The sequence below is a fragment of the Camelina sativa genome, chromosome 6 (assembly GCF_030686135.1).
Source record: "Camelina sativa cultivar CO46 ecotype springtype chromosome 6, ASM3068613v1".
NCBI classification, from domain to species: Eukaryota; Viridiplantae; Streptophyta; class Magnoliopsida; order Brassicales; family Brassicaceae; genus Camelina; species Camelina sativa.
Window position 1 is genome coordinate 28,085,624 of NC_141885.1, and position 14,672 is coordinate 28,100,295.

General features: G+C 33.8%; 2 protein-coding genes across 2 annotated transcripts; both read right to left on the bottom strand.

Annotated features, from left to right (window-relative positions):
• Positions 1-2,209: 2,209 nt before the first annotated feature.
• LOC104699481 (cytochrome P450 78A6-like) lies at positions 2,210-4,472 on the bottom strand. Its single transcript, XM_087455304.1, has 2 exons — positions 3,265-4,472; positions 2,210-3,038 (listed from the first exon to the last, which is right to left on the bottom strand). Exons 1-2 carry the CDS (start codon positions 4,240-4,242, stop codon positions 2,421-2,423), a joined length of 1,596 nt encoding a protein of 531 aa, XP_087311430.1. The 5' UTR covers positions 4,243-4,472; the 3' UTR covers positions 2,210-2,420.
• A 6,586-nt stretch (positions 4,473-11,058) lies between these two features.
• LOC104793645 (homeobox-leucine zipper protein ATHB-7) lies at positions 11,059-13,058 on the bottom strand. Its single transcript, XM_010520043.3, has 2 exons — positions 12,133-13,058; positions 11,059-11,776 (listed from the first exon to the last, which is right to left on the bottom strand). Exons 1-2 carry the CDS (start codon positions 12,493-12,495, stop codon positions 11,360-11,362), a joined length of 780 nt encoding a protein of 259 aa, XP_010518345.2. The 5' UTR covers positions 12,496-13,058; the 3' UTR covers positions 11,059-11,359.
• Positions 13,059-14,672: the final 1,614 nt, after the last annotated feature.

Below are 14,672 nucleotides of genomic sequence, written 5' to 3' on the forward strand. Positions count from 1 at the left end.
GAGTTGGTTGGATTCTCTGATTATGACTGGACAGGCTGCAGAGAAGACATGCGAAGTACTACAGGTATGTGTTTTACCTTGGGTAGCGCTATGTTCACATGGCAAACATAAAAACAAGACACTATTGCACAATCTACAGCAGAAGCAGAGTATATGGCGTTGTGCTCAGCCACTAATCATGCAGTATGGTTGAAACGATTGCTGGGAGAAATGAGAGTCGACACTACCAAGAGTGTGCCAATATACTGCGACAATACATCTGCAATTGCAATAGGTAGAAATCCAGTTCAACACAGGAGGACGAAACATATCCAAATACGATATCATGTGGTTCGAGAAGCAGAAAAGGAAGGAGTGATAAACCTGAGATACTGCAGTGGCGATGAACAAATCGTTGACATCCTCACTAAGCCTCTGGGAACTAAGAGGTTTGAGGAGCTTAGATCGAAACTCGGAGTTATGCAAAATCCCACCAAGAAAGTCACTGCAGATATAAACATGGCACAAGTTTCTCAGGTTGATAAAAAGTTGCATGTGAACAAGCTGAAACAGAGCAGGAGTGAAGAAAAACAGAGAGCAATCGAGATTAAGAACAAGGCAGAGAAAGAAAGGGATACGGAAAAAGAGGGAGACCTCATTGAGCATAATCCAATGAGGGAGATGGAGATGTTGCCGATGAGTTACGCAGATGCTGTAAAAGGAACATCTAGACAGATAAAAGAAAGCAACTTGAAGCATAATGGAGAGATGAGAATCCAAAAATCAATTTTGAATTTGGGGATTAATCAAGGGTTTGAGAGGGAGTGTTGGAATCAAACCTTGATTAATGCTCAAACTTGAAATAGAGAAAGAGTAAGAAGATTCACAAGAGAAGAAGAAGGAATCATAAGAGTTCTTAGATTGGAGAAGAAGAAGAAGCGACGAGAGTCACGAGACTGAGGGAGAAGAGGAAGAGTAGACTTTTGTTGTTGTTAAGAGTTTAAAGGCCATTGGGCTATTGTGTTAATCAAGCCCATTAAATGTTGGGTTTAGTGTTGATGCAAACTATAGGTTAAACATTAACCTAAGTATAAATATGTTGTAAGTTGCATAATGAGAAGATAAGAAGAAAGTTTTAAAGAAATAGAGAGAGGCTGCAACAACGTAACTTCGAACAAGATGCATAAGAAGAACTTATAAGCAAAAAAATTTGCAAAAAAAAAAAACTTATAAGCAAAAAAAGATTAGGGTTTTTTCAAAATAACAAAAAAAGAATTTTTTAGGTTTTGTTTGGTTGTTTCCTTTTTTTTTGATGAGTTTGACTTTTATATACTTGGGCGCTCCCACATAGCTACAACGGTTACTTTACCTGTTACCGTTTACAACAGTAACTTACAATTATAACTTTTGCCTATAACTACAAAACTACAACGGTTACTTTACCTGTTACCGTTTTTCAAAGCATATCATATGTACAATTTCAACTTTTCAAAGGATTAAGGAATGTTTATATGAAAACAAAAAACCTTGCTATTTTTAGCAAAAACTCTGCACATGTTTAATTTTGAACCTTTAAACTGTCGGTTATTTTTTGCCACTTTAAAGATACACAACTCAAGATGTCCAAAAGAAAAAGGGGAAGGACACGAGCAAATGAAAGAAAGTTGGATTTTAATTTTACCTATTCGAGGAAATTTATTCATTGAATGTTAGAATGTGAATTAGTACACTATTTAATATAGTTATTTTACTTGGTCTTCAAGTGCTGTTTTTTTCATGTACAGTACGTATTGGATATACGAATAGAAATATGAAAACGTTATTCTAAATTAATAACAGTTTTGATTCCAAGAAAGCTAGTTTTAATCTTTTTAATAAAATAAAGCGTACGTGAACTGTGTTTTGATATAAAAAAATTTAAAAAATTCATGTTTTATGCAACTTAGTACACAAGTGATTGTTATAATAAGAATTAAAGAATGTTTTGTGGACTTGCAAAGATCGTTCACCAAGATCTCTTGATATTGATTTTATAATTTAATATCCAGTTGCAATCTTTGTGTATAATAGAATAATTCATTCTATTGTTATATAAAAAATGTTAGAAATATCAAAACCGTACGAATTTTTAGTTGGGAAGTAATCAAATTTGTGGGCGAACAACATCAAATATGTATGAAATTAAGTTAATTTTTCGATTAGTTAATTTAATCAACTAAAAAGCGCATTATGGTGTAAATATAAATAAAGATTACTTGTTTACTTTCATGTATGTACAACCCTACAACAAACCCACATCACTCTCTTCTCAGACTCACAACACCAACCTTACACACACAAGCACAAAGGCAAAAGAAAGTTAGTTCTAATAAAACGAAAAAAAGCTGCTTAATTAATATAATTTGTCTCCAGTCTTTTTAACTTTGCTTCTTCTTTTTTTTTTAACTGCGCCTACGGCACACTTTAGCGGCAAGAGGACTAGCCATCTCACACGAAAGCCTCAGTTTCTCAGATAAGTCAACGCCGTTCACATCCGACGGTCCCCATTGAAACTCATGCAACAACGTCGCGGTCCAAAACGTAACGGTGGTCAAACCAAGATTCTTCCCTGGACAGATACGACGACCCGACCCGAACGGTGCAAGCCTCAAATCCGACCCGAGAACCGAATACTCCGCCTCACCTTCTTTTGCCACGAACCTCTCGGGTTTAAACTCCAAAGGATCAACCCACACGTGTGGGTCATGCGATACGGCCCACATGTTCACCATTGCTGTGGTCCCTGCCGGAACGAGACGACCATCAACGATCGTGTCAGTTATGGCCAAACGGGCCCATGATAGAAGTGGGCCTGGAGGGTGAAGCCTCAGCACTTCTTTCACCACAGCCGTCAGATATGGAAGTGAAGCCAAGTCAGATTCATCTACGGCCCTTGATTTCCCGACCACTCGATCTAGCTCATCCTGTACCGTCGATTGAATATCTGGATGAAGGACCATCCTAGCCAGAATCCACTCGATTAAAACCGCTACCGTGTCTGTTCCTCTGAATATCATCTCCTGTAACAAAAAAAAAACAAATGCGATATTTTTTTAGTGTACTTGTTACTTTTTATAGAATCTGTTAATAAATATAAAATTTACTAATTTGATGTCAAGCATTTTTTTAATTATCCCACGGTCACTCTCAAAATTCAAGTTCTTATAGAAAATTCTTAAGCAAAATTTTGACAAATATATATATAGTTTAATAAAAATAATAATTAAATAAATTTGGTATGCATACCCAAAGAACGGCGATTATGTCCGGGTCGGATAGTTGATCCGAACCATGGAGAGAGAGCAAAACGTCGACGAAATCGCGAGGAGAATCACCGGTTTGATTACGGTGTTCGGATATGATCCGGGATACAAACCGGTTTACCATCGGTACGAGTGTGGAACATCTAGACCGGATACTCTGAGGATCAAACTCGGATAACCAAGGAAGGTGATCGGTCCAGTTCAATGTTCCGAGTAGATCATAACCTTCTTCGACCAATTCACGTAACTCAACATGGTCTTGCTCAAGCTCGTACTCTTGTCCGAAAACAGAGCACATCATGTTGTTAAGCGACGCCGTTTTAAGCAACTCACGAACAGAACAGAGTCCGTTCTTACTACTCTGTTTTTCAAGAAACTCAACCATCTGGCTCGAGATCACGCGCCGTTGAGTCTCCGCTCGTCTGATTTGTTTAGGACTAAAGAGATGGTTCGAAGCGATACGTCGAAGCGTTCGCCAGTAAACACCGTGCGGTGCAAAACCAATCGCTCTGTTAAACATCAGAGAGTAAGCCGATTCTTTAACCGGCCGGTCAGCAAAAACAGGGCTGTTGAGAATCTCTTTGGCGACGTCGGGATTGCACGTGACGATCACACGAGTCTCACCTAAGCTGAAAGCCATGAGCCGCTTGGCTCCGAATTTCTCAGCAACATCAGCGATTCGACGGTGAGCTAGAGTGCTTGACATGAGTGACATGCTTCCAACAAGAGGGAAGCCTCTTGGACCGGGGATAACGTTACCGGTTTTGTATGAACCGGATGCTAACCGGCGGAAGAGGTATTTCCCCCAAGCGGGTCCTCCGGGATAGGTCCAGAAGAAGAGAGATATGGCGAGCCAGATGATTGTGACGGCGAGGAGAGAGAAAGCGAGGTTAGTTTGGCTTAGTACGCTGCATTTGGACAAAAGGGCAAAGATCAAGGAGCTTTCGAGTTTCGTAGCCATGGCCGATTAAAGCAAAGTAAGTGAAGAGAGAGAGATAGAGAGGAGAAAACTAAAGGAGAGTGTCGTTTGCCTGTGGGGCTTAAAGATTAACAGATAGCTCTGGTATTTATATAGGCATTCAGAGGACTTCTCTGGCTACAATTTTTTTATTAATGTATATATGTCCATTTAGTATATAATTTTAAAGTATATTTCTTAAATAATTGATATTTGTGTAATTTGTTATTGTCACTCTCTCTTTGTTTAAAGAATGTGTTCATTGTTCGACATATATATAATTTTTCATTTCATTCTATTTTCGTTTTAGCTAATATTCTAGTAGTTATGTTTTCCGAGAAGTAAGCACAATTTTATATAAGATCTGATGTTTCACATGTATATCAGTATATGGAGAGTATAGCAAGGCGAAGTCAGGTCACTTTAATAACGCAAGTTGCAGATATTAGACACCTCAATATTGGTAAAAAGGGTACATAAAATACGTGTATGTAACTTCCCTAGATAAATTATAGTTGCCAAGCTCGATTACATGAGATCAATCGACGTTGATTTTGAATATTTTTGGATTGATATCTTATAATTGAAAAATCGATAGTGCTTGTAGATTTGATTCTAGTGTTTTTTTTTTATATATAAAGGAAAATTAAAGCAAGACCGTTCAGCCACAAGAAAAAGATGATTGCAGAAGAGTCTTGTTCACCGTTCTATTTGACAAAAATATAAACATCAAACTAAAGGTGTTAAAAAAAAAAAAAAAAGCAAGACCACTTTGAATGTAATCGTTTCAAAAGGATTCCAGAATGTAACGAATAATTGTAATATGTAATAGTGCATACTATTAAATAGCCTTTAATAAAAATAAGTTTCACTTATAACAAATGGAGTTGCAACAGGTGGCTTAAGTCGCAAATAAAAGAAAATATGAATTTTTATACTAATAGATATTGTTGTATTAAAATAGGTGTACTGTGATGGTTACATCGATTAACTTATTGTAAACACTACTAATTATCATCGTAACCGTTGAATCAAACATAAATCATGTATTAGTAAAATGAATTTTATCTATTATTTGGTGATCCAATTGACCTCACTTATCTATAACTAATCACTCATCTATCTGTTTATCTTTTTTTACAATGGGTTTTATCTTCTTCTTTTTTAACACCTTACCATGGGTTCTTTTTTTTTTGGTAAGGTTCATAGTTTTCTTCTTTTAATTCCCAAATTTATATTGTAATTAATTCTAAAAAGTTCAAAACTAACTAATTGATTACAAAATTTATAACGGTACGTTACGTTACTATCAAGCAAATACTTAAGATTATAACGGTTTGGCGCCGTCATACGTGGGCGCGTGCGCGTTAAGCTCTCCAATCCCGCGGGATATTCTCCTTCTTAGTTAAGACGTCATACTGTTGGGCACGTGTTCCATCTCCTACGGTAAAAAAAAAAAAAGAAAGCCTAAAGTTAAAACATAATTCATTAACGTACTAAACTCGACTGTTCGGGGGTGTATCGAAACAATGGTTTTGGAGAATTTGATAATTTGTAATTTTAATAGATTTTAGAGGAGTTGATATGATTTATCGTAAAAAAATTTCAAATCTCATCTAAAACCATGAGATTTGTATTTCTGTATTTTTAACAAAACAAATCCTCCTAAATTTTCCAGAATCTCTAAAACTTATTAAAATCCAAATTCACAAACTGTTTTGAATAACAGTGGATTTCAAAGTAGATTTATAAATCATCAGTTGAATAACAGTGGATTTCATGAGACTTTTTAAAATTCATGATTGAATAATATAATATTTGTAACTTTTACACAAATCACTTAAAATGTCAAGTTGAATATACCCCTAAGAGCTATATAAGAAAATGATTTTACTGATATATATAAGTATCATTTTAAAATAATATCGAATCGGAAAATCTATTTACAGTCTAGGTTATCGTAAAGACTTAGGTTTATACCAAACTATTGAAGAATCTACAATTTGATCTTAAGTGTATCCAATAAATAAATAAAAATATGAATGCGTGCGCAGTAGTATATTATAATCGATGGATTTGATTATTCAGTATTTTAATATTTGACTAGTTCTTGATTAATCAGTCAGGATTCAGGAGTTATAACTTGTAACCGCTTGACACTTTCTAATTCTGATATGTTTTTTATCACGGACGTGGGAGCGATTAATGAGTTCTCCAATGCCTTGTTTACATGTGCGTTTTCACTAGTTTTTAATTTGGTTTTCTCTAATATAATAACCCAACATGCCATTATATATATGGCAAATGGACAAATGATGCATAATCAACCGTGGTTTGAAAAAGTTAAAAAGATTTTAAACTCCATATTGTAAACAGATAATAGCGTATACGGTTGTGCTTGCTACTTATCCACGAGACAAATTAAATTTATACATTAATTTGTTAACCTCCCTTTATGTGTTGTTACATGACGCTATGACAGCTATAAATACAATTTCTTCAACTTCTAGCTGTTTGTTTAGCTAAAAACAGTTACTATTTATAATTATATGTATAAAATATTAACCACCATACATTTGACAATTCTATTACAAAGTTAGTCATTGATCACTATACATCATTAGTTTTAAGGTCATCTTATCACATAGTATATACATATTACTTTCATCTATTTATATATTCTGAAAGCCACATGATTATTGTGAGCAGTTTATGTTTCAATAGAAAGATCCCCTTATGAAATATTTTCGATGTAGAAGATTCCTGGTATTTCTTTATAGTATATATATAGGATCGCGGACTTGTAAACAAAAGAAATACTACAACGAATTAAACATACATCTCAGTATATCACATATGTATATATACACATACATATATGAATTTTAATCAGATGCTTTTTTCTGTTTTAAAAAGGTTTAATTAGATACTTAACTTATATAATATTTTTTCGCAAAAAGATACAAAACTTATACTATTTGAATTTTGACCTTTAGGTGAGGATTTCAGCTATAGATTGACCGTTCGGGCCCAAAAATTTAAAACATGTTCCTCAGACACAAATGTATTGCTTTGGATCTTTGTTGTTGGCTATATATGTCTTGTGTACCCCAAGTGACGGTACCATCAGATTTACATCGTCGATTTCGTTTCCAAATTTGACCGATCAGAATCCTTCGCTTTCCGTTACGCCCACACATGTGAGGATCGGACAAAGCGTTTAATCGTGTCAAATTTTCAGAGTGTTGTATAATTGACATATGCACACTTGGCGCATGCAGAATACTTACCGAGCAAATGACTATAATACCCACCGCCTAAACATAGACATATTCAAAGGCAAGGGCATTATGGTTATTTAAGGCTAATCAGACCATCCACGTGATCTGTGCTTAAACACAAAATCTATATGGTCCCTAACTATCGGTTATCAAGTTCTTGTCGATGGCTTACATCAACGGTCTGAGATTTATCACGTCTCACATTGAGAAGTGCCTGGCCGTTGATAGAACTTCAACTTAGCATTAGGTATATTATCAATATAACTTTAGTCTTTTTTTATCTTAAAAGCTAAACTCGCATAATTTTAAAGAAACAACAAAAAACTTTACAAAACTATGCATGTTTGTACATAAGTGTGCGCATGCATCTTCTTCTGTCATGCTTATTTATGTATATGTTTTGTTTTCTTTTGTTTTGTTCTGGTCTTTAATAAGTGAGGATCAATCCAAAGACGAGACTTGGGTCGATAAATAGTTTGATAGTGATTGCAACATCCCCCCCCCCCCCCCCCCAGCTTAGAGCTATTTATTCACAATTTGGTCATCACAATATAAACTTGATGATACATGTAATTAAAGAAAGTATTAGCTAATTGTCATATGAAACCAAAAGTGTCTCTATAAACTTGATGATACATTTAATTCGGTACGTCGATTTCTTGGAAGGGGGTGTCTCTATATGAACGTAGCCTAATGTGTGATCCTTGCCCTTATAAACGGGGCAAACTAAAATGTCGTTAGTGTGTTAATTTCAAAATTGACCATACATGACAATAATTATTTCGAATTTAATTGTACCATGCAATATAACCTATACTCAAAAGTATTTTGTAGGCAAAACTACTTTATATAGCCAACAGTACATACTGTAGTTAAGCTTGTCGAAATTTGAAAAGTATTTTTTATCACAGTACTAAAGTTGTCATGCATATTTATTTACATCTGCTATTTAATTTAATTATACATTGATAGAACCTATGGACCTATGGTACCTTAGTGGACTGCCGTAGCTTAGCTAGCTAGGTACACACAGCATCACAGCATCTTTGTACTTTATACAGATGAATGCAAATGGACTCGCAACATTATTCTTAGAATCTCATGAGATATATCGAATAACTAAGAGAGATATGGTTATATACATAATTTGCCTCAGATGTCGAATAACCAAGAGAGATATGGTTTATATGTATATGAAATTAAAATTCTCTATGCAAGATATTTTTGGAGACTTAGAAAAGTCGTCTAAAACTTAAATAGCAAACCATGAGATATATGTTTATCAATTGTTAATCCATGGAATTTATTCGGCCAATGAAACAATACGCATTGAACTACCAAAAAAATAATCGCGACACAACACAAAAGTCACCAACCTGGCATCCCAACCATTGTGTATTTGTGTTAATTATATACGCAAACAACAATAGCATTGATATTATATATGAAAATAATTCAATTTTGATTTTTGATTGTTATCCCCTTAATCCTAATTCTCCCATGTTTTAAAACAATCTGTTGTCTCTGGACTTTAATCACATTAGATAGTTTAAAAAAAAATATATATGAGGAAGTATGTAATATAAGCAAGTTTATTAAAATAAAAGAAAAATCTACGGTGGCTTTTCTGTGATGGCAATATTTTTATTTTATCTTATAGATTGCCTAACCAACTTTTGCTTAGCAATTTGAATGAATAGATTCGCTGCCATGATCTTAATCAGAATATCAGAACAGCTCCAATCCATGTCGCATCTTGTTGACGTACGATGTGTCAAAAGCTCTTGTAATAATTGAAAATTCCTCTTTTTAAAATCTTACTATATATACTTTTTCCGAAAGAACATTATGAAAGTCTACACTATACTGTCCGGATCGGATAGATATGGATCACATTAAAACTTTGGTCGATTACTCGATACTATTATGATACACTTTGAGTTATTAATAATCTTACTGATAGGGTAATTAAATATAATAATCACAATATCGAGAATAACCGATTAATTCAAGTATTCAACATATCATATATTTTGGAGTAACGATCTCGAATAAAAATGCAAGTTACAACTTACAACGATCGCTGGTCCAAATCTTAACACTAATTTCAGAATGCATGCATGGGGTCTAACTTCTTCAAAGGGGTTGACTCTTGTTTTCCTCCCTTTTTTCTTTATAAAATAAATATATATGGGAAACCTCTTGAGACAATTTGAGATGTTGACTTTTTCATTTGTCCATGCTCGATATTCGGAAATCTACCAAATTAAAGTAAGATCTTTCAAGAAAGAAAAGAAAAGAAAAAGAGTATTCAAGATATGGCGCAACATGTTATTTTCATGGAGACCCGAATAATATACAATATTTCGAAGTAAACTATTTGAAAGAGAATCTAATTAATAGCTTTCTTCACTTTGTTACACTTTAGTGTTCCTCTGCCACACAACCAATAAATAATGTTAGCTATATAATATTTTTGAGTATCTTGGTCTGGTTTGCAGAAAAACTCATACGATTAACGACGTGTGGTGTGAATTGAGATTCATTTGCATGCAAGTTGAGTCTCTCTATGTTAACATTAAAACAACAACAACAACAAAAAAAAAAAAAAAAAAAAAAAAAAAAAAAGAAGAAGAAGAAGTTGAGTCTATGTGACACTTTAATTATCAGAATCAAATCTCCATCTAGCTTAGACTGTGCGATCGAATCTTAATTCAAAAATATTGTTGATTCATCAGTGCATTAGCTATAAAGACCAGTTTCATTTTATCATTTCAATGTTTTTCTATTAGTTTTTTTTTTCTTCCTTTGTAACTTTTAATATGAAAAAAAAAAATACAAATTTATCGATGTATTAGCTAGTATACGCATGGAAATCGGTAATACATGTTTTATTGCAACTACGAATTTAGGAGCTGTATGTAAGGTTAGATCTGGTTTAGAAAAGCCCATATATTACAAGTGTTTAATATAAAAGCCCATATATTACAAGTGTTTAATATAAAAGCCCATATATTACAAGTGCTTAATATAAAAGCCCATATCAGCTGTAACTAAGAGACGGCGTCGTACTTAAATTGCTCGACACAACGGCGCAAGACGGCAAGAGGATGATTTACATTTTGATAGCGCGTCACAATAATTTTTTACCCGAACCGACTAACAGCTGTGAACTTTCATAACCTAAGTGAAAAAAGGAAACAACAGAGTCATTAACTTATAACCGTTAGCTACGAAAACTTGAGTCCCAAACAAATACATATCACTAGTTTATAAATACGTGAACTTCGTCTCTCAATGAGAAACACATATTGAGTTATGAGTTAGAGAAAGATGCAATTTCATGCGCAATTTGCTCTGATTTTACCATTATTATCTTCGATTTCTGCTTCCTTTACTTCTATTTCATCTGAATTTCATGATTTTGCCCTAAATCTTTGCTCTGTTTGCTCTGTTTTTGTCACTAAACCCAAGTACCAACTTAGTTCTTGTCCTGATCTTAACATATTGACGCATAACTTTTATATATATATATATATTATGATTAACCTGCCTTTGATTTTTTATTCATCCAAATCTATTAAGTCTTAAACTTACTACTCAGCTACAAACCATAATGAGTACTTTACTACTACAAACAAAATTACAAAGACTAACTGAGAATATACGACTTTCTAACACAATTTATACAGAGACAAAACCATGAAATTCAGCAAAATCCCCGCTGTCGGTTTGCTGGACTGAACACCTCTATATCCGTGGCTTCGGTTCATGCTATGCATCCCGATAAATTTCGATTTGAATATGTTTCATCATCTTATATCTGAAGAGCTAAAGTTTTAGGACCAAAAATCCCACCAAGGGTAATTGCTGCTGGATTGGTGCAAGAGACTAGTGTCTGATTTGAAACCTCTCCAGTCATCAGACGATGTCAAGCAACTATCAGCTGGTTCAACAATGTTCATTAAGTGATCTGGTTCTTCCTCAAACCCACCAAAATACTCCTCTCTCTTGATGTTGCTGTTATAACCATCTTCATCATCATGATCATGATGTTCACACAAAACCCCATGATGACCTTTCTCATCATACATCTCCATCTCCGGTCTAACCTCCTCCGGTTCACACCTTGGGTGGTTCTCTTCGTTTTCTGATTCATGATCTGTGCTGCTTAGAGCCACCACAGCTTGATCACCACAACACTGCCTTTCTTGTTCCTTTGTTTGGTGTAGCATCTCCTCGTTTAGCCTCTGCAACTGCATAAAGGCAGGTATAACAACAACTCAATACCTTGCTTCAATAAACCATGAAAACAGAGCATTTTATAATCACCTGATCATTCCTTAATTAAACTAGTATTTAACCAACAGATCAGACAGCTTTTTAGTCATTAATTGCAGTATACAACCATTAACGCCCATCATTTATTACATGATCACTTCTTGTTTGTAATATTTCACCATATTAACTGCAGTTTACAACTACTAAAGCATTCTAGATTCTTAATTATCATGCTTAACCAAAAAAAAACATAGAATTTATTCATCAATCATCTGATCACTCTCCTTAATTAACCATGTCTATATATACAAACAGAGTATAGAGAACATACCTCGGAGACTAATGCTTGCTTTTCTTTCTTGAGAGACTCAAACTGAGAAGCCAAGTTGTCGTAGTTTTGTCTGAGAATGTTGTACTCTGTCTCGAGCTGCTTCGATTTCCAACGAGCCCTCTTGTTCTGAAACCATATAGCCACTTGCCTCGGCTGCAACCCTAGCTCTCTAGCTAATTGAACCTTCTTCCTTGGCTCAAGTCTTGTCTCAGACTCAAACATCATCTCCAGTGACTTGATCTGCTCGTCGCTAAACCTTCTCTGGTTGTTCTTGTTGTGTACGTTGCTCTTCTTCATCTTCTTCATGGACATGAATGGATCTGATGATATCATCGCAGGAGGATATTCTCCTCCTTCCGTCATCTCATCGGAATTTTACTCAGAGATTTTTTTTTTTTTTTTGGAATCTCTTTGTATTGTGATGTTGGCTATCTCCTTTATATGATGTGTGATGAGGCTGAGATTGTTATGTTGTTAATAGTTGTATAAAACTTTGATTTATTTATTTTGGTTCGAGGGGGTCCTTAGCATATAATAAGATAAAAACTTTGGGTTGCTTTATTGTAAAATTTTCATTCAATTTTGAGCTAAACTATTTGTGGGTCGACAGGTAGCAATAGGGCGGATTTTGGCTGTTTCTAGAGTCGTCGCTATCACTTGTTAAGTCGAGTTTCATTTCAACGCGAAACTAATCATCTAACTACTGATTAATAATTTCCACCTTTTTTTTTCTTTTACTACTTTTTAATGTAGTTAGTATGATCTTTTTATAAAGCTTTCTTTCTATAAAAAAACAAATTGTCAGTAATATGATATCAATAGTTTTAAAATTTTATTAAAATATTCAAAGTGAAAAATAGTAAGTATAAAATCTCTTTAATATGCAATCGTCCTCATCTGAAACTCTTTTCTGAAAAAAAAAAGAATTCTGGGTATTTTGGAGTTTGGACAATTATGATTGTGAATTGTGATCATATTCTACGTACTATATATATATATATATATAATTTACACACACATATGATCTTATCTTTAAATATGTACCGCATTCTGGTCGATGTGAACATGGAAATGGAACAACTGTTACTGATGTGTTTGATGATGTGGGTGCATATCAAATGCTGTCATCGCAATAATTAATGGATCATAAATAAAAATGATAAAATAAATTATCATTTCTGAACTGATCATTTTTAAACAATTAAAGTGATTCCTAATCCTATAGGAAATTTGTTATATATGGAGTTTGAACGCGGATGCACTGTGTTTGATGTCAAAATGTGTTAAACGCGTTTATCATCAAATTGTGGGTTGAATGATTTTTTTTCCCTTTTCTCTTGGGGGCTTAAATGATCAACGTGCACAACTACATTGGCGGATGCACACAAAAATATGAGATTATTAGTATATTCTTGTTTTTTTTCAGTGCATCTCTGCCGAATATAAAAATATTATATGCAACAGATTATGCCTTATATTTTCTTATGATTAATCACAATATTGTGCGACAGATCTAACGTTCACAATTCAGGATGTGGGACGGGTGTTAGTTATACGTATGAATTTTATTAGATGTGAATGTGACTGACTTTTTGTTGTATTTGCATTCTAAAACAAATATTGATTACATCACATAAACTATAAACAAAATATTGTGATTAAGTACTATTGTTTGGTGGACTATGGGATAATATCCTTCCAGCAATTTGCTTACGCATTTTTTTCTAATCGGAGATTTAGAATCGAAGCCTGAACTAATATCAAAGTATGTAATAAAAGGAGAATTCTAATTCACCAATACTTCTATTGTAGTAAGTCTTCAATATCCACGTAGCAAATCTTTCAACTATTATGTGTAAAATCGGGATAAGGGATGGTTTAATTTTTAACTCCTCGTTTAGTTTTTGTTGCTTGCAAGATTATTGTTTTTATCTCGCGTATTTTTTTGTAGATAAGATTAGTACATGTTATGCTGAAAAGAAAAAAAGATTACTACATGTTACCTTCACCACACGTAAATCTTCCATGCATGTGATCTTATTACTTTTTGCCAACTCATCTGTGATCATTTGTTGACATTCTCTTACCTTTTTAAAAATATATTTACTTCCCCATTTACAAATTGACAATTATATGTACACGTGTATTATTTGTTTCTAAATTCTTATTTAAACTTATGATAAATCAGAGACATAATGATTCTTCAGAAATTGTAATATTTTCCTTTTTCTGTTCCTTTTTCTACGAACATCATTTAGAAAGTAGCAACAAATAGAATGGCTTATATATATTGGAAAGACTTCATACAATTGCTTTTGAAAAACTTTCTCTCGAAGTTAATTGTGGTTTTTTAAAAAATATCTAAAACAGTTATGGTACTTTAGAGAATTAAGAAGGTATATTCGTCTATTTTTTTTCATTCCTTACAATATTTTTATTTTTTACTTTTTATCATAAACTACATTTTCCGTTTTTAACTATTTCAGAAAATTAGAAAGAAGCTATGGTCACCCTAAACCTAAAAAAACCTCATTTTTTTT